Here is a 23,633-nt window from a genome sequence, read left to right as displayed (position 1 = left end):
CTGTAACTTTTATTCTGCTGTAAGAGTCTTATTTTTAATCATCCATTTCATTGTGTTTATGTGTTTTTATATTAGTGTCTTTTGATCCTGGCTTGTGTCTCTTTCATATCCTGCCTTTATACTGTAACCTATGTAAAAACAGTTGCATAAAACTATGTAAAGTATGAAAACTATTGTGTTTTATGGCTTTAAAGACTGAACAGCCTTGTTGCTTTGTCTTATCTCAGATATTCTGCACCTTTCGCACTGTTTGTACTGTGTTTATACTAATAAGTTATGTTGGCCTTCTGTTTCCTAATGAAGCCATAACTCACACCAGCTTATACAATGATTTTTAAACCAAATTAAATACATTTTAAACAAAAAAACTATGCTGCTTTTAGTTGTCCTCTAAAACAACACATTAGGTTTGATCTTGTAACTACCGACTTTAATAGTCAGCATATTCCAGTGTGTGCACACACTTCCTTATATTTTCTAATGTGATTAAGTTCATGTTATTCCTCTGGAGCCAGGACCGGCAGCTGTCTGACATTCGTGTGTCTGGAGATGAAGGTATGAAATATCACAGCCTGAAAAAACTGGACAATGAGTCAAACTCTCGCCTCTTTTCCATGAAACAAAACTGTCAGAGCTGTCCAGACTAATTCAAAGATAATTTTCACACAAATGATGGATTTCTCCCACCCCCTCCCCCATCTATTATTATATTTTGGGCATTCTGTAGTGGGTGGGTGATGGGTAATTTGCAGCGCACATTACAAGCTTTGAACTATGAATAACACCAGACCACAGGTATTTCAGCCCCATGTTGTGAAACAGTTGAAAGTATCATTAGAGAGTCTTGTCATGTGTTTTCAGGAGCATTTGTCAAGCGAGAGAGCGTGATGTTGAGCAGAAATCCTTTTTTGAGCATGTGATTGAAGAAAAAAGCTGAATTCCTTCCTGCTTATGTGTCAGATAAAGCCACAAAGCCCTGTTTTATTTCTGCACTTGGCAAAATATTTGCATTAATATCTTCAAAACAGGCTCACTTTTACGCCTTGCCAACCAGACCAGGACGCCGCGTTTGCCAGCATCAGAAACTTTGAATGTTGATCCCAGATTCTGTCTATTAGGGGTTCACACCGAGGCATTCACACACACACACACACTTTCACAGCTCGACGTCCATCCGGAGTTTCTCAGACATCATTAAGACAAACAGCCGTAACACCAAAACTACGTTGGGTTCATGCATGTGTGTGCGTTTGTCTCTTTGTGTGTGTGTGTGTGTGCAACAGAAACAGCAGGACTGAGCCGGGCAAGAGGCAACAGAAGTTGAAGCAGACAGTGCAAACAATTCCCAGCATTCCTCTGAGGAGCGGCGTGAACTGACCCCAGCGCTCCTTCACCAGGCAGGCTGAGACACCGATGCCTGAGCCAGGCAGTTTGGTGGTGGGATGGCAGTCAGGCAGGAAGCCCATCACTAATAAGCATGTGTTTAAATGTATCATATAGTTACTGCTACAGGTTTTCTATTACAAATTGAACATTGCATTAAAGTTGAAATTACCCATAGAATGCTGTAAGATAGATCAGTAAAGTAAATTACCCCCAGACTACTGAGGCACAAGGTTGAGATAGTGAAAATTAATTGAAAATGTAAATATTCTAATATGAATTGATGGACCTGAAAGTAAAAGATATACTAAATGTGACTGTTTTAGGTTTTTAAACAACTTAGACATCAGTTTATATTATACTGTATATACATGTCAGTGGCCACCTCCTCCACACCACCACCTTGACCTCCAGAACATCCAGGCAGTAGGGCTGGGACGATACGCTTTTCTCCCGATTCGATTCTTCTACGATTTTTTGGATGGCGATTCGATTTAAATTGCAGATTCTCTCGATTTTTAGTCTGCATTTTTAACATTTATCTGCACACAAATACTGTAGGAGCCTATAAATTAACATACTCCATTATAAAGTGAACTTAAACCCTTTTCAAAACCTGTACTCTCTGTATGTAAAAAAAAAGGCTAACAAATGCACATTGCACAATATTAAAAAAAAATATATATATATATTTAAAAAAATCAAAAAAAAAAAATTTTCAAATAAGAAAATTGTCAAAAAAGATATCGCGATATGTATGTGAAACGATTTTTTCTCCCACCCCTACCAGGCAGTCTCAACACAAAGTCTCAATCAACCACCTGCTGGCTCTACACCTCCACAACCACCATCAGGGTCCAGACTCTTCTCCCTTCTTCTTCTCACTCTGTTCCCTTTTCAGCCGCTGACTTACAGCTCTGTCTATGTCACACTGTAAAGGTTACACTGTCATGTCCCCTGTTCTTTATTTTCCAGCCAAATGTCTTCCAGAGGAGGAAACAGCTGCTGTCAGCCGTCTCCGGGAGACTTTATCAACTCCGTTTAGGCCTCACAGCTCAATGCTGCAGCGTTGATGAATTCATCCTGACCCGCCTCCCATCATACTGATGTCAGGAGGCAGCTTCGCAGAGCGTCTGAAAGGCAAATGTCATCTCAAAGAACGGGAATAAAAGATGAGAGTGTGAGAGAGAGAGGGAGAACGACAGAGTCAAAACAGAGACAGAATAATAATAAGAACGTAGCCAGAGCAGAAAAGGAGACTGAAAGGCAGAAGGCTTCTGTTGGTCTTTGCAGTGGGGTCTGGGCCTCCTCTGCAGCTCCCGGGCCTGTTTGTCCAGCTTTGACGCATCGAGAGCGCTCTCTCTTCGTTTGCCAGGGCGACTAGTTTGTGTTGGCCCGGTCCAGTAACTTGCAGAGAGATTACACACAGACTGTGTGTTGATTGAGAAAAAGTTGCTGCCTCAGAATTCATGATTGGAGGTTTGTTAAAGTTTACGGCAGATAAATCTAAAGGTCTGCCGCCTGTCATGGGATGATGGACTTTGTATAGAGAAGCTTAGAGTAAGGTCATGTCTGCACAGGACCTGATGTCACTGGAATATGCTGCCTTTAAATAGTTTTAAACAGTAAAGCTTTTCAATCTGTCTCAATAAAATTAACTGATTTGAAAAAAAAAAAAATTACCAGAAGTTAAAGGGATAGTTCAACATTTTGGCAAATTGGCCCATTGCCATAATCCGGTTCGTTACCTTTAATTGTCGGTGCAAGCTATTTTTAGAACGGCGGAGCAGAGCCGCAAGCTGCTCAGAGCTACGCTATACGGAGGCTAATGGGATTTCTTGGTTTCCCTCATCAAACTCATCAAATACACAATCCAACAACTCCAAAATGCTCTGGTGGACAAGTTGTGACCTGCACATTCACCACGCTATGAGATAATAACGGAACATTACAAGACTGAGTTGTTTTCGAGGTAAATTCATACAAAACAGCTGATGCACATTCCTGTCAGGGGCAGTTTTTCGGTAAGCAGTCTCTGCATTTGCCTCGAAAAGAACTACTGCTAACCTACTGCTATGACTATAGGGATTATGGCAATGGGCCAAAATATCCCTTTAAACTATTCAAAATCAGTAGCATACAAGCACACAACACAACATTGATTTTAAAATCTGTAACTACCAATACTGAAAGGATGTCAACAGTCTAACTTTACATTTGCATAGCCTATCTTGTTAACATTCATTTAAAATTGCAGTTTTAACCTCCATGATGCTACAGTCAATATGAACAGTAATCAGTTATATAAGTAGTTGGGAATGGTTTCTAACACCAGCCAAAGAGAAAAGGGGCTGACATGCGAATCTGAAATTTCATCTAGCTCTTCTCCTTAACTGCAACATCTGAACAAATACACAGACGTGATAGTGTCTAAGGTGGGACACACACGATGAGACACACACACACACACACACACACGGTGTTGCCTTGTACAGTGGATTCACGTAATCCTTCGTGCGAGAATTCACACTCAAATGATTGAAGTGAACTTGAGTGTGTTACATGAGATAGAGCAGGCAGAGGGACTAATTGACTACAGGTGTGCATGGAGGCAGTTTGCCTCCTTTTTTGGGCTACTGGTATTTATAGCATTTTTCATATGAGGTACAAAAAAAATGCTGGGAAATCTTGTGAATATCTTTAAGTCTGTTAGGGTACAGTATGTGCCTCATTCAGAGCGACCGACAAACACGATGGCAGAGGTGAGGGACGTGAAAAATCTGCATCATCTTCCACCATTACTGAACAACAGACAAGAAACCACCACACCATTTCATATCTGCACACAGAGGCTAAGCTGCAGCCAACCAGCATCTCTAAAGATCACCAATAACATCTTATCTGTAATGCTACACTTACACTACATCATCCTTGTCAATATACATCTTTGGCTCACTCGTTATGGATACTGACCGTGTGAATTAACTCTACAAGGAAGAGAACAAGTATATTTTCCAAGAGAATAAACGATCCATCAAGATTCAGTCCAATCAAATCAGTGGATTTTGAAGAAGCGTGATGCTGAGAAGTTAATGACGAGTCAAACTTGTGGCCGAGTTCCATCCCAGTGGTTTCTGATGGAGTACACACCTTGTTATCTGCAGCATTTGCTTGACTGACAACACTATGTTCATGCCTGCACACTCCACCGCTGTGGTGGAGTCTGCTTCTTATTACAGACCCCATGAACTGATGGTATAACTCTGTGGTGGACTATTCTTTTAATGTGATAATAATACTCCCCGCGGAGAGCTTCCCCTCTCCACTCTCGTCCAGAGAGGTCAGCAGGAAGTCACAGTGTGTTGATGTCTCTTTTAGACAAAGTGTTTGGGGACTACAGCTACACACTGTGCATATGCAGACATTTTCTAATGTTTAGTCTAATGCATTGTATTTTTCATTTTGGTTCCCAACCAACTACAAGACACAATTCCTTCCTGTTCTCCCTTCCTGAAGCAAAACAATGACTCCAGGCTTCAACTTCAACTTCATCACAAATTTAAATGACGATTCCCTGCGTGGACTAAACCAAAGCCCTCTGGTGTTTGCAGTCACTTCAGCCCACATCAGAGGGGCACGTCTTCTCGTGAAGTGCTCTCTCGGTTTGGGATTTCACTGGAGCTGGCACGAGACCTGAGCAGCAGGTTTCACACTTTGCCTCCACACTCGGATCTGGATGCGTTCAGCGAGTGCAAATGTGTTCCTGCCTCGGCCAGACTTGGCGCGGCGAGCCTCGTACATGTGTCACAGGCCTCACCTCCTCTGGTCTCAGGCCTCGTTCTAACTAATGTATTTTTACAGGGTTTTCCTTGGCAGGGGAGCGGGGACCGTCCTGTTGCCGTGTCCAAGCTAAACAGAGAAATGTTACAGGGGAGGACAGATGGTCCGCGACGGCATGCAAAGAGTCTGACACTAAATAACTTTGTCACACCAAAGACAGTCTGCTGCTGTGCTCTCTAGCCTTGTCACTTGTGTTTTAACAGATGCTAAACCTCTAATATAACGTTTGCATCTTATTGTACAGTACTTCTACTCAAGTTGTTGCTGAAGTAAAACATCAGAGTGCTTCTGCCACAACTGACCCTGAATGCTCAGGATCAGAAATATAATAGTCACAGTCACAAACAGTTTATATATAAGCCTACAGCCTTATGGTAAAAGACAAAAACAGTAAATCTACACATTTCAGAGGCAGAAGCCATGAAATGTTTGATATCTAGTCTGAAGAAATACTTAGAAGATGATCAAACTAGCTGATTAATCTTCTGTCAATCTACTGGTAATTTCAGCTCTGTACAGCTGTGAGATGTTTTAGTTGTAAAAAAAAAAAAAGCCTTATAGATTTATCAGAAATTCATGTTTTCTATGCAAATATGCAAAAATGTGTCAAATAAATGCATCAATAATTGTAGTCAAGTAAAAATTACAATAAATCAGAAACTAGTATGACAATAATGTGCAAGTATTTCAGTTTCATTATAAGTAAAGCTCTTAAGTAAATGTAGTTGTGTTACACCTTGTCCTCAAACCCAAAAATGCACTTCAAAATCTAAAAAATGACATGACAGTGATGTATTTTTAAGTAAGCATGAATTAAAAGTGTCCCAAAGGCGTCATCATCCTTATCTCTCATTGTCATCTGGGTTCATCACAGACAAATGGGAGAGTCAGATGGTCAAAAAGGTTTACGGAGGGTTAACGTCCACTGCACCGCCCCCTGGTGGTGCTTTAACTGAATGCACAAATGCAAAGAAAATGGTTGGCAAATTTAGTGTAAACACACACTGAGCTTTCCTATGGAAGCCCAGCAGTTATAGTATCATATAGTTAAGTTATAAGTTATTATTCACTTGCAAAAAGCTTTTAATCTCTTGATTTATTGCATATAAACAAAAACTACACAATGATATGATGCCAGTGATACAATAGCTGCTGTGTGTGCCCGTTTGGTAAATAGAAGAAATACTGAGTGGTCACCTCATAAGTGCCTAAAAACAGGGGGAAGTACATCCAGCCACAAAGCGAAAGACGTGAGCAATTTGTATATAATCCATGACCCACAATTCCTTGGGCCAGGTCCCGGCTGTCTGCTTGGACTCGGTCCGTAAACAAGATCTGATTTCTGAAATTGACGTACTTGAGGTAACGTTCCCATGCCTCGATTCTGAAAAGCAGTTCAGGGTTCCAGGTTTGGCAAAGATGAGCAGAGAAACTTGGAGCCACGGAGAAGGAAACAGAAATAATGCAGGAATAACAGAAAAAAAAGAAAAAGATTAACTCTCTGCAGCCAAAACTAAAGCCATTTTCAGAATAAACTCATTGCTCATGATATGTTTTTTTGGAGAGGTGAAGTGGCTTCATTAATATTAGACTATTAAACTTAATAGCAGGATATGGATCCATGATTCCCACCCTGTGCTGGGATCATTTATCCTCTTGGCCGGGGTCGACGTGTTTGACCGTCGGACAGATATCTGTGTGTGCACAGCTCAGGTTTGGGGATTACACTCAGGCTGAGAATGAGCCTCGCAGATTGCAGGAAAAGTCAAGGATCAAGACCAAAGGTGGAAAAACATAACAAGCTGTGGTGCTGAGTTAGATGTTACTCCAGCTGTCAGTGCTGCAGCCGTCTGTGGATCAAATCCTGGCAAATGACGGACAACTTTGACCGTCAGTTCAAACTTAATTTGAAACCCAAGAAGGTGGCTCGAGACATTCCTTCTGTCAGCGCAGCTTTTTCCCACTACAGACTTGGACAGTGAACGCGGCTTGTTTTGTTTCCTCCCCCCTCGGGCCGATTGATTGGGAGTTAACGTAAAATTAACAACGTTACACCCAAACTGCTGCTCGGCCGTCCAAGAATTACTAGAGGGAAATTACTGCACTCGTGACTCATTTCCAACTGTGACAGTGAACGAGAGAGATGAGGTGTGATAAACGTCCCCTGGCTCGCTGGGATGTTGGGTTTTTAGCTTCGGAAACGTCTCATAAACTCACACAATCACAAGTATTCTCTACATTACCACATGCTGATCTATGATTAGATTTGGACTGTTCATCTACGGACACATGTGAGCTCCTAAAAATACAATTTTTAGAAGTGGAACTGAATCCCTTTGAACCACAATTAAACTCATCACTTGTAATTTAGTTTGTCATGAGGGTTTTGGGCTCCAGGCTCCTGGGCTGAGAAGTTTTCACTGGTCTGAGGTTTGTTCTCATGCTGCTGCTTTGTAGCCGACTGACCTTTGACCTCTCTTCACAGACTGGGACAGAGTTTTTTTTTTTTTTTTTTAAACATGGCTTAAGCTTAATTCTCTGTGACTGCAGTGACCTCATTGTTAATAGTCACTTTCCATTCCCCATTGTGGTGCAAAGCAGAGAACACAGACCTGTTTGGTCTTCTTTATTTATTCACATTACTACAATTAGACAAGAAAATGTACAAAATTATGATATAAAAATTCAACCTGATTTGAGATGCAAAGCAAAAGATCAACCAGCCAGTGTCATGAAGGTGTCAAAGGTTTTCTCAGTGATGTGTCAGTCCAACCTTTAAGATGTCATTTCCTGCTTGCTATCCTCTTGGATCTCCTCGGGCCGAGGTTTTGTTCCTGCTCTTCTCCCAAAGCTGGAGCCGCCTTCGGGTTTGTTGCATCTTGGGACTTCTCTGCAGGTTTCGCTTTTCTCTTCTTCCCTTGCTGTTTCTCTTCTTTGGTCTTGATCTGTATCTCAGAAGCTTCACAGGCTTCCTGTCAAAACATTTTGCTTCTTCAGAAACACTGAGTGCAACTTGTTTTTCCCCACTCAAGATGTTTGTAAAATAACAGTGTACACAGCTCAGATCAAATGATTAAATGGCATTTTTACCTGCTTCTGTGCCGGTTCAGATCTCAGGTCAAATAGCTCGGTCATTAACGCCTGTATCTGCATCTGAAAGGAAATTAAAAGCTCAAAAACAATTGATAGAAAAAGGAATTCTGAAGAATATTAGAGGCTCATTACCTGTTCGGCAGCCATTTCTTTTTCAAGCTGCTGTTTCTGCTTGGCTGCCTTCTTCTCCCTAGTCACAGATGTTACTTTAATGCTGAGGAACACTGATTTGCACAGAAAAACTATGTCCCATAGCTACACTGTATGTATGGAAACTATTCCTAACCTGTTTGCCAGCGTCTTCTGCATCCGACTGATTACAATCCTCTTCTTAGCCATGGCGCTCTGGACTTTTTCTTGCGTCACCATGGCAAGGAGAGACTTGGCAGTGAGGTCCGTCGACTCCGGTGATGTTTTGAGGACCACGTGTGCCCACTCCACCAGCTCCTCACAGGAGGGAAGCTGACACAAGAAAAAAACACAACAACAGAGAGATCAGGATCGGTAGGATGGATTCTTGTTTTCTTGACAACTATGCAGCATGCGTAAGGAACCTGCACTGGTATGCGGCGCGCTACATTTTTAGGAGCCTGTCGTTCTGCAGGCGAGGCTGTGGGATCCAATCTGCATCTTAACCTCTGTTGGACGTTATCAGCTCTCTGGCTTTTTGTGAATTTCCACTGACCATTATCTAGGAGACCATAAATGCCAGAGGAATGATCTCAAAGAATCCATCATCTTCAGCTCCACATTTATAACTTTGTTGACCTTCCAGGGGGAAATAATGCCATTATAGAGGCAATATAAAATGCTTGTAAAAAATGCCTGTAACAGACAAAGACTTGAACATTTTGAGAAAGTTATTATGGTGGTTAAAGAGGTCAGATGTGCCGTAGTACTGTACTGTACCTTACGTTTTTCCAGCTGAAAATATCCTAGATTTCTTACTGAATAGCTGGCGTTTTGAACATGAGGATATCACAAGATAAAAAGAACTTCCTCCGAGGCTCACCTTGTTCATTTGAGCCCGTGCCATCTCCCTGAAAGCACACGCCTGCTTCAAGGCAAACTCTTCCTGCTCCAATAACCTCTGCACCTCGTCCAGTTCTTGCTGTCAAAATAACAGTCAAAATATCCACATTTCATTAGCAAATGCAATCATAGTATCAAGAAACAAGGGGAAAAACATGACTGTAATCGAGCAGAATTACCTGCTGTTTTTTAAGCAGCTCCTCCTCTTTCATCTTTTTAATAAACGCCAAATCACTCTGTGTCGGCTCGTATCCCTTCATCCCCTTCAGCATGGAGTCGATGCACACATCAGGCCCAAAAACATTTTCTGAACAAACAAGGACAAACAAACATTTCATGTAGAAAAAAAACAGGTGATTCACAAACCCCCACTGTCACAGAGCCAAAACCAAAAACAGTAGATGGATAAAAACTGTTTTTATTATTTATTTTACTATATTATCTGAATACCTGCTGTTGTGTCAAGAGTGCCGTCATCACACGCCCCACTCAGGACTTGTCTGGTTCCTGCGTCTCCCTGAGTAAGAGGACAACAAGTTTGATTCCCTCCAGATGGATGAGGACAGTGACAGTGAGATAAGAGACATTGTTTGCATGTACTGTACCTCCATGGTTTCCACTTTTAGCTTCTCCAGACTCTCATCTGATTCTCCGTTAGAGAAATCCAGGTGTTTCTTAACCTCCGACAGCGGCGTCCTGTGAAGCTGTCGCCCAGAGGGGATGTAGTTCCTCCTCAGACTGCTGATGGGCACCATTTCATCTCCGGTCGACATGTCAGAGCTTCCAGAGAGCAGAGAGCTGAAGGTGCTGTCATTTCCCGTGGGGCTTTGCTGCTGTTTGTTTTAAATGTTTTCCCTCCACACTGCCTGTCGTTTTAACAGGTGGAGCAGCTGCTTCAATCACTGCTTCATCGCCTGCACCTGTAGCTCAGAGTCAGGTCGTCGCTCCGTTTGACCAGTAGATGGCGACAGATTCTTTTAGTTTTGATGCACAGGATGAAAGAAGTGTTTTAACCTGAGGTAACACGCAGCTTGTTTTATGTAAGGCTATGAAACTTTTAAAACTTTGCACTTAAACAGCTGAAACTTGAATTATTGAATTATTATTATTAATCTAAAATAGATTATGCTTCTGTCTGTTTTAATACTAGCAGTCTTTATGTATTTTCTATCTGTTTACAAGAATCTAGAAGAGGACAATTTACAATTTATAGTTGATGAGTATTTGCATTTTGCATTTATTTTATACCTACTAGAGTAGAGGCAGTTATTAGATTTTAAACTGGACTAAGCCGCCATTATTTGTCAGTAGTGACAGCTATAATTAGTGTAGGTATTTTGCAGTCTTAGATGTCACAACATATGATACGCCACATACACATTTCATATTGTTTTAGTTCAAGTTTTTTAGGAAAGTCAAAGATCTAAACCCTTGTGCCTCCGCTGCAAAAGAAACCACATTATCACAGTCAGACATAGAGCACTGATAGTGACAGCAAGTCCCAGATCTCTCATACAATATTCAGTCCTGCTTGAACTGCACATGTCAGGCAGATAGACAGGCAGGTGTACAGACAGACAGATGGATCCTGATACAAAATAGCCAGATAGCCAACCAAAATCCTGGCTATCTTTAAACCGTTGGTGTCACACTGCCAGTCCCACATGTTTTGTGGAGCTCCAGGAACTCCAGGAGGAGAGTGCTGAGTCGTAAATACCTCTGTTTTTAAACTGCCCGCTCCCATAATGCCGAGGCAGAGAGGAAGGAGGAAGAGGGTCAGAGAGTGTGGAAGATAAATCGGTGCTTTATGACACCGTCTTGGCGAAGCCGAGTGGAAAATATCTGCGTGGTTTTACGTTGAAGCTCACAAATCATCCCTCAATAAAAATCAAATTCAGAATTACTTTTCATATCTTCCTCATACCGACCATTCCTCTGCGGTGTATGGATCTCTGTTTGCTGTGTATCTGTTATTTCAGTGGGAGGAAATATTAAACACTGACAACTTCACAGCAACATCCCGATAAAAGAAGTAAAAAGCGACCTGAAATATCACTCATGTTCTTGTGGGATTGACTGTAGCATTCATTAATTAAATTAAATGAATCCAGGCAGCGATTATTTGTTCCATCACAACCTCTTTGGGGAAAATAAAATAAATTCCCAACACGTAAACATCATTTCCAGGAGCCTGGCTCTACAAAACTGCCGTTTGGATCCAAATCCCCTCACACATCCTTCAGACCATCACAAGCAGTGACATAAAACAAATCCGCACTGGCCGCTGTGACCTGAAAAAGCTCTCCAGCGCAGAGAGAAGTGTCCTGAAAGGCCATTTACAGCTGCTCCGACATGTACCATATTGAACAGGCCAAGCAGGCGGGTCGTAAAGGGACTGATAAAAGAGCTCCCTGGTGGCTGTGGATGCAAGATAAAGGAAAGCCAGGACAGGCACAGGTGCTTGGACTTACCCACAGACTAATGGAAAAGAGGCTGGAGCGATTACTGTGAGGAGAGGGTTTTTTTAACCCCCCAAAAACAAAAGAAATGACGTAATCCACTGCAGTTTGGTGTGGAAGAAGAGATACAGTACACAGCTTCCTAACTATGACTCTATGTATTTTATTATTTTTCATCTTTCATTAAAATCATATAAAAACCTCAGTAAACAAAGTCGCTGAGTCCACATGATGATGGATGAAGAGAAAGAGAGTTAAGTAACAGGATACTCAGCACACATGCACACGGGCACACGTGTAATATACATGTCCGAATCATAAACACACACACACACACACTCTCAACCATCTGCGAGTGATGAGAGACGGCTAGTTGGAAACTTCTAGGCCTGCACTTTCTGTCGTGCCACTCTCAGAGCTGTCACTGAGGTTAATTTTGTGATGTTTGTGATTAGTGACCAGTGTAAGATTACGACATGCCTCGGGCCCGGCCCTGGTACTGGCACTATAAAATGCACAGGCTTGACAATAAGGTGAGTTGTCTGCATGTGTGCGTGCTCAAATTTCCAATAATCTGCCCTCAGTGGTCGGGTCTAATCTCAGGTCTCCGTCTGGTTTCTATCCACCTACTGCTGCTGATATGTGAGAGAGAGATTTTTGCATAAATTGCTTTGGTTCCCTCCAGGTGCTTCAGTCCTGCACATAAAGTCTCAGGTTTGTTCGCCTGCTTTTTGAGGTTGAGCAGCACTGAATGTATTTTTGACTGTGTTACATATGAAATTTCACCACACATGCACCCAGGTTCATTACACACATTACTTACATTACTTCACATGGCTTTTAAAATGCTTGACAGAGCTGCCAAATGAAATATATCAGCATAACATTTAGCATACCCAGGCTGTAAAGCTCAACCCACCAGTGGAGGAGCCTGCAGCCAAACGCGTGCAAAGGATCAAAACAGATCTCATTGATATGCATTAATTTCAATGATAAATATATAAATTCATGGAGATTATTTCAATTAAATCTGCGTCGGACCACGTGTTGTCAAACCATAACCTAAGTAACACAGTGGAATACATCTATTAGCATAGTGCCTTGATTCACTGAGCCATAATAATATATAATCAGTAGCTTTTTACCAAATCCTTGTTATTCAGGGTTCGGACATGATTTTTCTCATCTTAACAGCTCCATAAAAGTCAGCAGTGCTTCACCTAAGGAGCTCTCTGAGGGCGTCTTGACTTTAATCTTCACCACAATCTTCTCTTTAAGTGTAAAAAACAGCACCAGTACATTAAATCCAGAATTAACTTGCACTGCAGAGAGCTCGTGATCACTGGTTGCTGCAATGGAGCCGTCTATAATCACTGCAGAGCGACAACAAAGCAGCCTGACAAACCCTCACGTGCCTTCGCTGCCGTTTCTTTACAGACTTTAATTTGCTGATATAATGTCGTCTTTGAATTGCGGTTTCAGACGTGCAGAGTCAGACATCTGTTTGAGCTCATGGCGATCACATCCAATATGTTTTTTCAACGGTGAAGCTACATTTTTGTGTAGGTGTGCGCCTAATTTCAAAAGGCTGCAGCCAGAACAGCTGAGTCACTTCCCATATTCCACTGTCGGCTGAGACCTTGGTGTTTTTTTTTTAGAAGTATCTCACATCATTTTCTCCTCACTGAATCACAACCCCCGACTCACCCCCACCCTGCCTCCCTCCTTCTACTCCACTAAGAGCTGGGAAACGTCCCCCATCCCCATCGACTGTTCTGCAATCCCTGCACATTTCACTTACAAGCCTTAAATGTAAACTGATGTTGGGACATGGGTAATCCAGAGGGATTACGGACTGTTTGAATCAATGGTAAAAAAAAAAGGCTGAGACCCGCAGACGACTGCTGCCACCAGTCGATTAGCAGATTAGATCACTGACAAAAGATTCATTAGCAACTTTTCTCATAATCAATTACAAAACATTAGCCGGCTCCAGCTCCGCAAATGAGATGATTTAATGCTTCTCTTTGTCATATTTAAGAATAAAGTGAATATAATGGAGTTTTGGAGGAAGAGAGAAGAGATGTGAAGATGTTAGGGAATCTATAACCTTTAATGCAACCATTTGTCCACTGTACATATGGCCGTGACCAGAGCTGCTGTGTTGTGAGGTTGAAATGGAAAGTCAAAAATGAGCTTATTGCTGAAGAATTCGGTGGCTTCACTGTTTCAATGTGCTGGGAAATCCCAGGCAGAACAAGACAAAAAAAAAAAAAAGAAAAACAGTACAAATGTAATTTTCTCTTCCCTAACACATCAGCTGAAACGTGCTATGAGGGGAGTTTATAGCGTGTAAAAGAGTAATTGTAAAGCACTCAGCATTGGCTCTTAGACCACACACACATACACATGTCATGTACACACACACACACACACCTGGGTAAATAAAGGTGAAAGAACAGAAGAGTTGGCTGGGAAATTTATGGCAGCATGTCAGAGAGGAACCACTGACAGCTGGAGGACTCAGGCTTTACGCAATCTGTGACACACACATTGACACATATCCACAGGTCAATCCTTACTCGGTTACCTTTTCCCAGTTTTCTCCTTCAGAAAGAAGCGACCGCTTAATGGAAAACTAATTCATTTAAAAGCCGTTTAATTCAGCTCTGTGTGCCGACTGAAGCCGAACAATGGCCGTGATTCTATTACAGCTCTGACGTCTGCACAGGGACCGCTGTGACTCAACTGTCTGTGACCCTCCTGCCTCAGACTGCATCACAAAGTAACCCACTTTTCTTTTCTTTTTTTTTTTTACACCAGCAGAGGGGCTGGCACTTAAAGTGTCAGGTATTTATTTTTGGTGCAACCTCACCCCACTCCAAGGTGAAAAAAAAAAAAAAAAAATCACCTGAGGGGGCTTTGTTAAAGGGGAACGCCACCGATTTCACACATCGCTGTCCGTCTACAGGGTTTGGAGAGTAACGCTGCACATGATGAATGATCAAAGTGTCAAAGAGCATGATCATGACGCTTCTTGTGGGAAAACACACATTTGTTTTTCAGATATAGCGTGTTACGTGACACCCTCTCTTACTCTTTCTCTTCTCAGGGACAGTCACAGACTCCCAGGGGCTCAGTCTTCTGTCAGGGGCCATATGGTACCGTCAGAGCGTGTGTGTGTGTGTGTGTGTGTGTGTGTGTGTGTGTGTGCTGGAGAGGGAGGGCAGCCGTGGCTCAAGGTGTCAGAAGGGAGGGTGGTTTAAATTTAACTGCAACAGGGCTGATATCTGCATGGCAGGTCCCGTGTCTCCCCCTCTGCTCTCTCTCTCTCTCTCTCTCTCACACACACACACACACACACAACACGCACGTCGTCTCTTCGCAATCCCCAGCCACAGACATCATCATCATCATCATCATCACACACACACACACAGCAGCAGCAGCTCCCTCAGTCTGTCAGGAGACGCTCCTCTGCCTCTTGTTCTCCTCTCCCACCTATCAGACCACCTGGATTGTAGCGGCCGGCTGAGGACGCGGCGGCGGAGGAGACAAAGACAAAAAGGGACAGTAACCGACGAAAGAGGAAGGAGAGCAGAGTGCAAAATCACACTGAGGATAAGGCTTCATCTGAGCCGGCAGGCTGAAGGCACAGCCAGTGGCACTGCAGAGGCACAACAGCACAGTGGGCTAAAGCTTCGCTCGTAGAGGTAAGACCGGAGCTCTGATCGGAGTGGAGTGTGTGTGTGTGTGTGTGTGTGTGTGTGTGCGCTCAAAACCTGACAGAGCCGATGTTCATTGCTTTCATTTAGATAAATATGCAAATGCAAAAAGGGTGCATGTCAGTGTGACTGTGTGCATATGAGGGGGGGTCTCACCTTCCTGGTGGAATCAAGTCATACTGACATCTTAAGCTAATGCAAAGTGACATATGGGATGTATTTGCTGCTGTTCAGCCCGGTGTCACACATGTTTTAAATACCGCACATGCAATTAATTAATAACGCATTTCATTAAAAAGTTTTCATGATACTGCAGAGATAGAGCTGGAGAAGCTGGAAACACGGATGCACAAAGTGTCTAAGTTGAGTGAACATGTAGAGAGTGGGACCTAATCTGTGTTGTGGCAGCTTTTCTGCAAGATTGTAGCTAATTAGACAGATATAGGGATTAGAGGGCAGAGGAGGGAGACCACCGGGGGCTCTGGAGGGGTAAGGGGATGTCTGCTGATCTTAATTTACTCTAATTGGATTGAATTTATTAGGCCACACGTTGAATTATCTAAATGATTTAGCAGCTAACTGTCTTTAGAAAATTATTCTTTACAATTCATTTTGTTTAAGAGAGAGAAAAACACCCTGTTGTCAGTCTGCCCACCACATCAAAGCTGCGGTGATAATTCATGCGATCCATCTCGAGTGCACACTGGCGCTACCCAACGGGTCGCACTGGTCGCAGCCAGGGAATTTCCAAAGGCCAGCGTGTCCATGAGAACCTGCAACAGTGTCATACAGTATATCTAAGTGCAGGGGGGGGGACGGGTGAGGGACGGGAGTGGGTCAGGTTACCAGGCCTGCACTCATGTCTCAGTTTGGAAACATACTGAGAGGAGTGGCAGAGAGAGACAACAGTCAAATGTCAGGCCAATAAAGCATTTTCACTTGGGCTGAGTTGAACTCTCACACGCACATTATTATCCTTCTTACTATTTTCCGCTTTGGTTTAAAAAAAAAAAAAAAAAATGCCACAGCTATTATCACAGGCTCAGATGGGATGTCCTGTGCTGGCATCTAAAGTTCGATGACGTGTTGGTATGAGGTGGTCAGCGGAGTAAAAGGAGGGATTAACATGGCTCTCAGATACCATCATCATGCATTATGCTTCGCTGTTACTTGCAGGTTATGAATAAACAAAGATTAAGTTGCATTTAATGACCACATAAACAACTGATCGAGTCGTGCTGCTATTCTTTGGATTTTAAAGAAGATATTTTGGTTTTGTGCTGTTTTTCTGCCCTTTTTTCATTACATTTAATAGACTAAAAACAAATCAACAGGTGTTGAAACAAACCACAAACCTCCCTCCTGTGAGTAAATATTTGTCCTGACAGAAGGACGCCCCGGCACGCTCCAGATGCAGCTCGGGATTTGGCACGAGACTAGAAGTAACAGGTTAATCCGTTTAAGTACATACGAGAGCGGGATGGAGAGCCGTGGCCTTCTGGCGCTGGTAATCTGCTGTAACACAACAAGGAGGTGACGACCTGACGGACTGATCAGCAAGTTGAGGGTGAATGGTGTTTGTGGGGTCATGAAAGTTGACGTGGAGTGAGACTGATTCACTGGATGAGCTGCTAATTTAATTGGATGTTAGACACGATGGAAATGCTCGTAGTATTATGGTTAAAGTGCAGCCACATTAACATTAAAGGGGAACTATGCAAGTCCGGTCGCTTTTCCACTGTTTTGCTAACCCTCCTCCTGGCCATGTGCATTTGTTTTCAACTAAAACGGCAGGAAAGCTATCCATGGAGCGGTGGATCATATACGATGTCACAATGTGTATAATTGTGTAGTTTTATCTGTCATAAACAAGAGATTACGGGTTACAGGGCGCGATTGTGTTGCAGCCAAGATCTTGCGAGGTTGGTTCACGACCAAGAGATGCTCCATGGAAGGCAGAGAAAGTTACAAGTAATTTATTTAAGCATCACAATTACTCTGAAGCTGTTTAATTAAAGTAAAAAATCTTGCATAGTTCCTCTTTAACAATATTCAACCATTTCTTTTCATATTTCTTTGTGAGATTTTGCAGAATGATCCCATAACATGCAATGAAACCACCAATAAACAGCTGATTACTGATCAATAGCCTCTATAAGTGAATGTTGATGTGTTGATAACATTTTCTACAGCAGAGCAACTCTGCAAACTCCTTCTGTCAGCCTGATTGACAGTTTGAGGGCACTAGGGCAGAGATCATTAAACAAGACGTGCGTGAAGGGCGCACCTTGAGCTTCACCAGCTGTAGGTGGGATTAGACGGCCCCGGCTCCGAGGCTTAATTGAAGGGAGTTAAATTCCCCATCAACGGGGAGAGCGTGGTGCTGTTGAAGCAAATTTCCTCTTGATTAGCCCTTAAAAACAGATCAAAGACGAGTTGCAGTTTGACCAGAAATCTTTTTTCATCCTCCAGGGTTTTAACTAGATTTCAAGAAAGTAATTCACTGGAACAACGGGCTGAATTTCGATGCTTCCAGGTTGGATAAAAATAAGCTTTCCCACATTTTTGCTCCCATACTCCAACTGTATCTTTACACCACATAAGACAACTACCACAGGCCTGATGAAGTGTCCTTGTGCATGAGCACGCAAACACTGACGTCACGAGAAAGAAAGTCATGCAATCAATAAAGTACTGCACCTCGGTTCACGGTCATCAGAATTCCTGAGTGGATGAAACAGCTGTTGATGTGAGCTGAGTAATACTCTAAATATTTTGTACATTTAAAATGGATGATCTCATTTCCATGCAGCTATCATCAAATTATTCAGAGCAAATTGTATTTATGGTTGGAATAATTAATATGTAGAAGTGAAGGAGATGTGGTAGGGACTGTGATTTTCCTGATGCAAACAGACTGAATTCAAAACACTGTACATGATATACATCTACAGACCAGCTAGCTTCCATAGTTTTGTGACAAATACATTTACCATCCACTGTAACTGTAAAAACACTATCAATTACGACTGTCAATCAGCTGACGACTTGAAACCAAGAGGTGAATTGCAGTTCACACTTTACTCTGCGGTCAAACACCTAGAAGGTCCCTGTGCTTCATGGACTGTGTGAAAGCCTCTGAGGAGAGACGTTTCAGTGACACTCTGGCCTGCAGTCACGGCCGAACAAACTGTTTCAAGCAGAACAGAACCTTTGCTCGCTCAACCGAGTTTAGTGCAGAATTAGTTTTGCAGCATTGAGGGGTTGACCAGTACAAGACGAGCGAGGATGGGGGGGGGGCCACATGGTGTTTGGCTGCAGGAACAGTGACTTAGTGACTGAGTTTAAATGGTGTGTGGGGTGGGGGGGGATCCTGTTTCCCTCACAGAATACCAGCCGCTCGGGCTCTGGGAAAAGAAGCACTATATATACCAAGAGAGATACACCAGTGTTGTCCAACACGAGTCTCTCTGTATCTCTCACAGCCTTCTGCTGTCGAGCGAAGTCAAAATAAATCAGCTGAGATCAGTTTGTACGTCGGGGCCGGGGGTGGGCACTGAAAGATCAGCTGGACCCTGCTTTCGCAGAAGCTGCTCCCATTTGAGCCAGTGAGGACGCACAAACAGGGACAGCAGATATAAAAAGGGAAAAGCCTATTTTAGGACGATCTGCTTATAGTGCTTTTATTTTGAAGGATAGTTGTCAAAACTCATGTTACGGATCAACATATCATGTGAAAGAGTTATGTTGCATAACAGAGCCTGTTCTCTAGGTGTATCTGGGGAAACAACTTGACTTTAGGCGCATGAATAATTCACATCCACATCTTCAAGCCTGGGCTGGACCGAGCGGTTACTGTGTGATTTGCTGCAGCAGACAGAGTCACTGCTCATCTCTGTGGAAGTGTAAAAGTGAGTAATGCTTGTGCTGCATCAGTACACCATGAGGCGTTAGTGATGGATGGCTGCCTGCGCTGCATTAAAACCATCAGCAGGGCGATGACAGCTGGAGGTCCCGTTTTATGTGTGAAAACGCAAAAGGTGCAAAACTGCAAAACTGCAGTGACTTTGAAGTTCACTTTTATCATTTTTCATATTCAGTTAGATGTAATTAATCGCCCTCTCGGACAACTTAGATTAAATTTGTGTCCAATCTCAGAGACGCTTTTGTAAATCTGGAGAATCTATTCTTCTTCTCGCATCAATTTTTGAAATGAGGCTCTGGGTTTACTCCACATACACACTGCGACAGGAGAAACAAAAAAGGCAGAGCCAGCGGGAGGGAGTATCAGCGCAGAACAAATAAAGGGGTTTGTGAGTCTCAAGAGACCACTCTGCATCACAAACTAGAAAGACGGTGGTGCAGACCTGCGGCATGGCAGTGATGCCCCGGGCTGTAATGACAGGGTAAAGTAATGGTCAAACAAATATGATCTGAATATCAGTCAGTTTGAGTGTGAACAGAAATATTTTGAGGATCAATGAGTTTCATGGAAAAAAGTAAGAAATTGATTCAACAATACGCAGAATAAGAAATGGACTGTGTGTGTGACTTCATGTGTCAGTCACAGACCCGGACCCTCACTCAGAGGATAAACAGTCCATACTGCACTGATAAAAACAACAGTATGACTCATTAGTGGGCGGTTGAAACTCGAATTCTAAAGAAACAACTGGTTATCAGGAACATTTATAACCAGAAGAGACTTTTAGCCCTGGCTGTCTTTTCACTTCCTGATGCTATTACAGTTGGTCATCGACATTGCTCCAAATTGTCCGCGTGCGTCATCACCTTTACTTTATTTTAGTGCCTATGTCCTATGTTAAATATACAACGTGGTCGTGCTGAACTCAGTTTCCACTGTGAGCGGTCTGACAGAGGCCAGGGCTTTCCATGATGGAGCAAAAACTGTCATGTGGATGATGACCTCCTCCCAGAGAGATTATCATGTCATTCTGTGGAGCTCCTGCTAAAATCTGGGATGAGGAGTAAAGTCATCTAACATGGGAATGTTTCAGTATGAGTATCAACAGGTTGCATGGTAGTATTACCTTCTTACGCTAGATATTAATGGCGAAATTCGAACCCATGCAAGAGAAGCCTGTTCTTCAAGGGTAACAACTTAGCTTAGCTAGCTTTGTAGCCATACGTTACATAAACAAAATCTGTACATACTGTAGCTCCATATGGTGCCAACCTCGATGTGAACCGGCTCACATCCCACCACTATTTCTGCATTGTATTCCCACCGGGGGCCTGGCTTTGGCTGTGAAATTCTCTGCATATGTAACATGATTGGATAAAGCGACACAGGTGGCAGCCCTGTGCTAAAAATGCACCGCAAGAAAAAAAACACACGCACACACACACCGAGGAATCCCGCTGCAAACACTTCTCTTTGAGCTAAAGCCTCCATTGTTTCTCCTCCCTGTTTGCTGTTGCTATAGAAATGGACCCAGATGAGTTCAGAGGGCTTAACATGGCTCTGGTACTCTTGCGTTTGCTAAATGACAGTGTCAATTATCGGGCTATTTTCTGATGACCCACTAACATTTTCCCTGCTCCCTCTTCTTTAGAAGAAGTGAGGCATGTTGAGAGTGAGCAGGAACAGAGCGGAGGACAGGACAGGAGTGGCAGAGTGCTGAGAAATGTCACTGACGGTTCATTTTACTCACTTTAACCTGGACGACAACTCTCAGATTTGTCCTAAATGGCCGTGATCTGTACAGTGTGTTTGGCAGGACGGGCTGAGGCCCTCAGCTTGACATCCCATAGTGTCGGGGTACATTACACCCATCCGCCAAGATGACTCACAAGGAGCGCAGAGCACCACTTCATTTCAAACCAACCTCACTTTGGCTGTTTTCCTTTTAAATCAGACGGTTGCTGAGACCTTACACGTTATGTAATCTCTGCACAAAGACAAAGTCAACTCTTTCCTTCTGTGAAAACACTATTGTCAAAATTGTATTAATTCTGAAGGAGCCAACTTGACAGACGTTGACGCACGCTCTGCAGCAGTGACTCATGCTGTAGCTCGGTGCAAACAATGCACCGACAGTCAGCCAGAGAACAGAGTCGCAGCGCTGCCTGTACAACTGGAGCACACTGATGTTCTGAAGAAAGAAAACATGACTCAGCTCAGTGAGAGAAGCTAGTTCGCTGCATGGAAGCAGGACAAGCAGCTGAATATTTAGAAAGCTGGAGAAAGAGCCAGAGAACTGCATTGTTACCCTCTACTTTCACACGCTGGGGTTACTTTGGGACAAACTCTGTCTCTTGGGACTTGGAGCGATGCACCAGGCCAGAGCTTTGTTAATAGTTAATCGTCCTTTTCATTCATCTGATCAAAGTGTTTGATCAGAAGTGATCAGCTTCATTTATCATTTAAAGATGTGCAGCTCTTATAGCGACTATAATCAATGTTGTACAGTGGCTCACTGAAACATACAGGAAGTCTTTATATTACTGGGCCGCAGTCATAAACCAGAATGTAATGAAGAATGTGCCCTTACAAAAGTCGATGCATTTGAGCCAAGTGAAAGTAATGAATGAATAATTAATTTCAGTTTCAATCACTTTAAATGTCTCTTCCTGAATAGCAGCTAATAGCCCAACTAAAATCACCTGTGAAATGACATTGATGAGTTTGAGAGGACTCGACCTATCATTCTATCAAAAGCAGGAAACTGGAGCTATAATTATAAGTGAGCAGGTAATATTGAAATCTCCTCTATGGGAATTCATATGCTGCTATATAACAAGATGAGATGCCCCATCTATCTGCTGTTTGTTTGGAAATCAGACCAACTCCACTTAGTTGATTCGCTGATTCATGTTGTCCTGGAGACAATGGGGCCGAGTAGCACTCTGTCATAAAATCAATGCTCTAATTAGAGCTGAGACATCTGACTTGTAAATAGCCCTAGGTGTGACTCACTGGACACTTAATTGAAGAGGCTGCTGCGGCACCAAGCCAAGAGGATGGAGAGAAGCAACACAAGTCTGGAACAGTTCCAGTGTTGGTGTCTGCAGGTGAACAGACTCCGTCACTGTTGCTGACTCAGGCCTCCTCTGAGTACCGCGCTCACAGAGCAGCCGTTAATGTGACAGCCTAGAAAATCCCTCCTTTAACTTAATTTAACTACTTCATTTGGGAGCACTAGACAAATACACAGCATCTCAATTACAAGCCCTCACTGCTCTGTGATTTAGGCTGATGGTGGAAAGTACCTTGAACGCCTGATAAATGAAACCCTGGCCCGGGCTGAGGGGTAAACGCAGCGGACAGCGGTGGTGGTGCACTTCCTCAGCAGCACTTTTCTGCCTTCTCCTCTCTTCCACAGTGAGGGGGATTGGATGACCTCTAATTTTAGCGAGCGGTTTGTCGGCTGCTGGACAGTTTGGATTACAGGAGAAAGAGCAGGGCATGCACATCATTAGCTGGGGAGATAATGAGGGATACAGTATTAAAAATATTTCTTCTTCATTTGTGAGTTGTTTTGCATTCATGCCTCTGAGAGTGACCATCTAAAATCAAATTAAGGCACAAAATATCATGAATATAGAGCTATTTTTATTGAAAATGCAGCATATTGTTGCAGCAAGTTGTTAAATCAATCAGTTTATATCGTTTATATCGCCCCAAAAACTAAATATTCTGTTAAAACAATACAAATCTAAATGTAAGTCAGTGATGAATTGACTTACACTTGAAAGGCAATCTGTTTGACAAAGCTAATCTTTGAGTAAGAGGCATAGTGTGTGTGTGTGTGTGTGTGTGTTTGTGTGCTGAGGGCAAAGTGACAGCATGTGGACCAGCTGACGGATGCTATGACCCAGTAATCCTCTACTGTCAATCCTCTGTCACTACACAGATGGATGCACAGACCGTCAGCCAACAAACTGCTGAATGAATGAGTACCTGCTGCTTCTTTTCCTCCTATTTATGTCTTTTTAGCTCCACTTTTCCCTCCTCCATCTGTCCGCCTGTCCTTTTAACCAGATGCTCTTTGACCTTACAGATCATTTAGTTTGGATTTTACCAAAAAATAAGAAGTGAATGACAGAGATGTGCTACTCACTGCCTTTCTGAATGACT

The 23,633-nt window shown here is 42.9% G+C and overlaps 2 protein-coding genes across 3 annotated transcripts in view; one reads left to right on the top strand and one right to left on the bottom strand.

The window, feature by feature from the left end:
* Nucleotides 1-8,006: 8,006 nt before the first annotated feature.
* Nucleotides 8,007-10,240, bottom strand: LOC310998126 (uncharacterized protein; the record flags this gene model as incomplete). Its single annotated transcript, XM_083988050.1, has 8 exons — nucleotides 9,954-10,240; nucleotides 9,799-9,865; nucleotides 9,528-9,655; nucleotides 9,329-9,427; nucleotides 8,603-8,778; nucleotides 8,449-8,506; nucleotides 8,314-8,376; nucleotides 8,007-8,195 (listed from the first exon to the last, which is right to left on the bottom strand). Exons 1-8 carry the CDS (start codon nucleotides 10,119-10,121, stop codon nucleotides 8,007-8,009), a joined length of 948 nt encoding a protein of 315 aa, XP_083844176.1. The 5' UTR covers nucleotides 10,122-10,240.
* Nucleotides 10,241-15,156: 4,916 nt separating this feature from the next.
* filip1l (filamin A interacting protein 1-like) overlaps nucleotides 15,157-23,633 on the top strand; it is a 58,071-nt gene continuing 49,594 nt past the window's right edge. The window contains exon 1 of one of the 2 annotated variants that reach the window (XM_083990086.1): nucleotides 15,157-15,520. The gene's annotated coding sequence lies outside the window, so the exon portion shown is untranslated. Of the gene's footprint in view, nucleotides 15,521-19,176; nucleotides 19,444-23,633 lie in introns of those variants that run through there. The other variant, XM_083990088.1, reaches the window with a different exon arrangement.

The sequence above is a fragment of the Trachurus trachurus genome, assembly GCF_905171665.1.
Source record: "Trachurus trachurus genome assembly, chromosome: 2".
NCBI classification, from domain to species: domain Eukaryota; kingdom Metazoa; phylum Chordata; class Actinopteri; order Carangiformes; family Carangidae; genus Trachurus; species Trachurus trachurus.
This window is presented reverse-complemented; position numbering and strand designations above follow the sequence as displayed.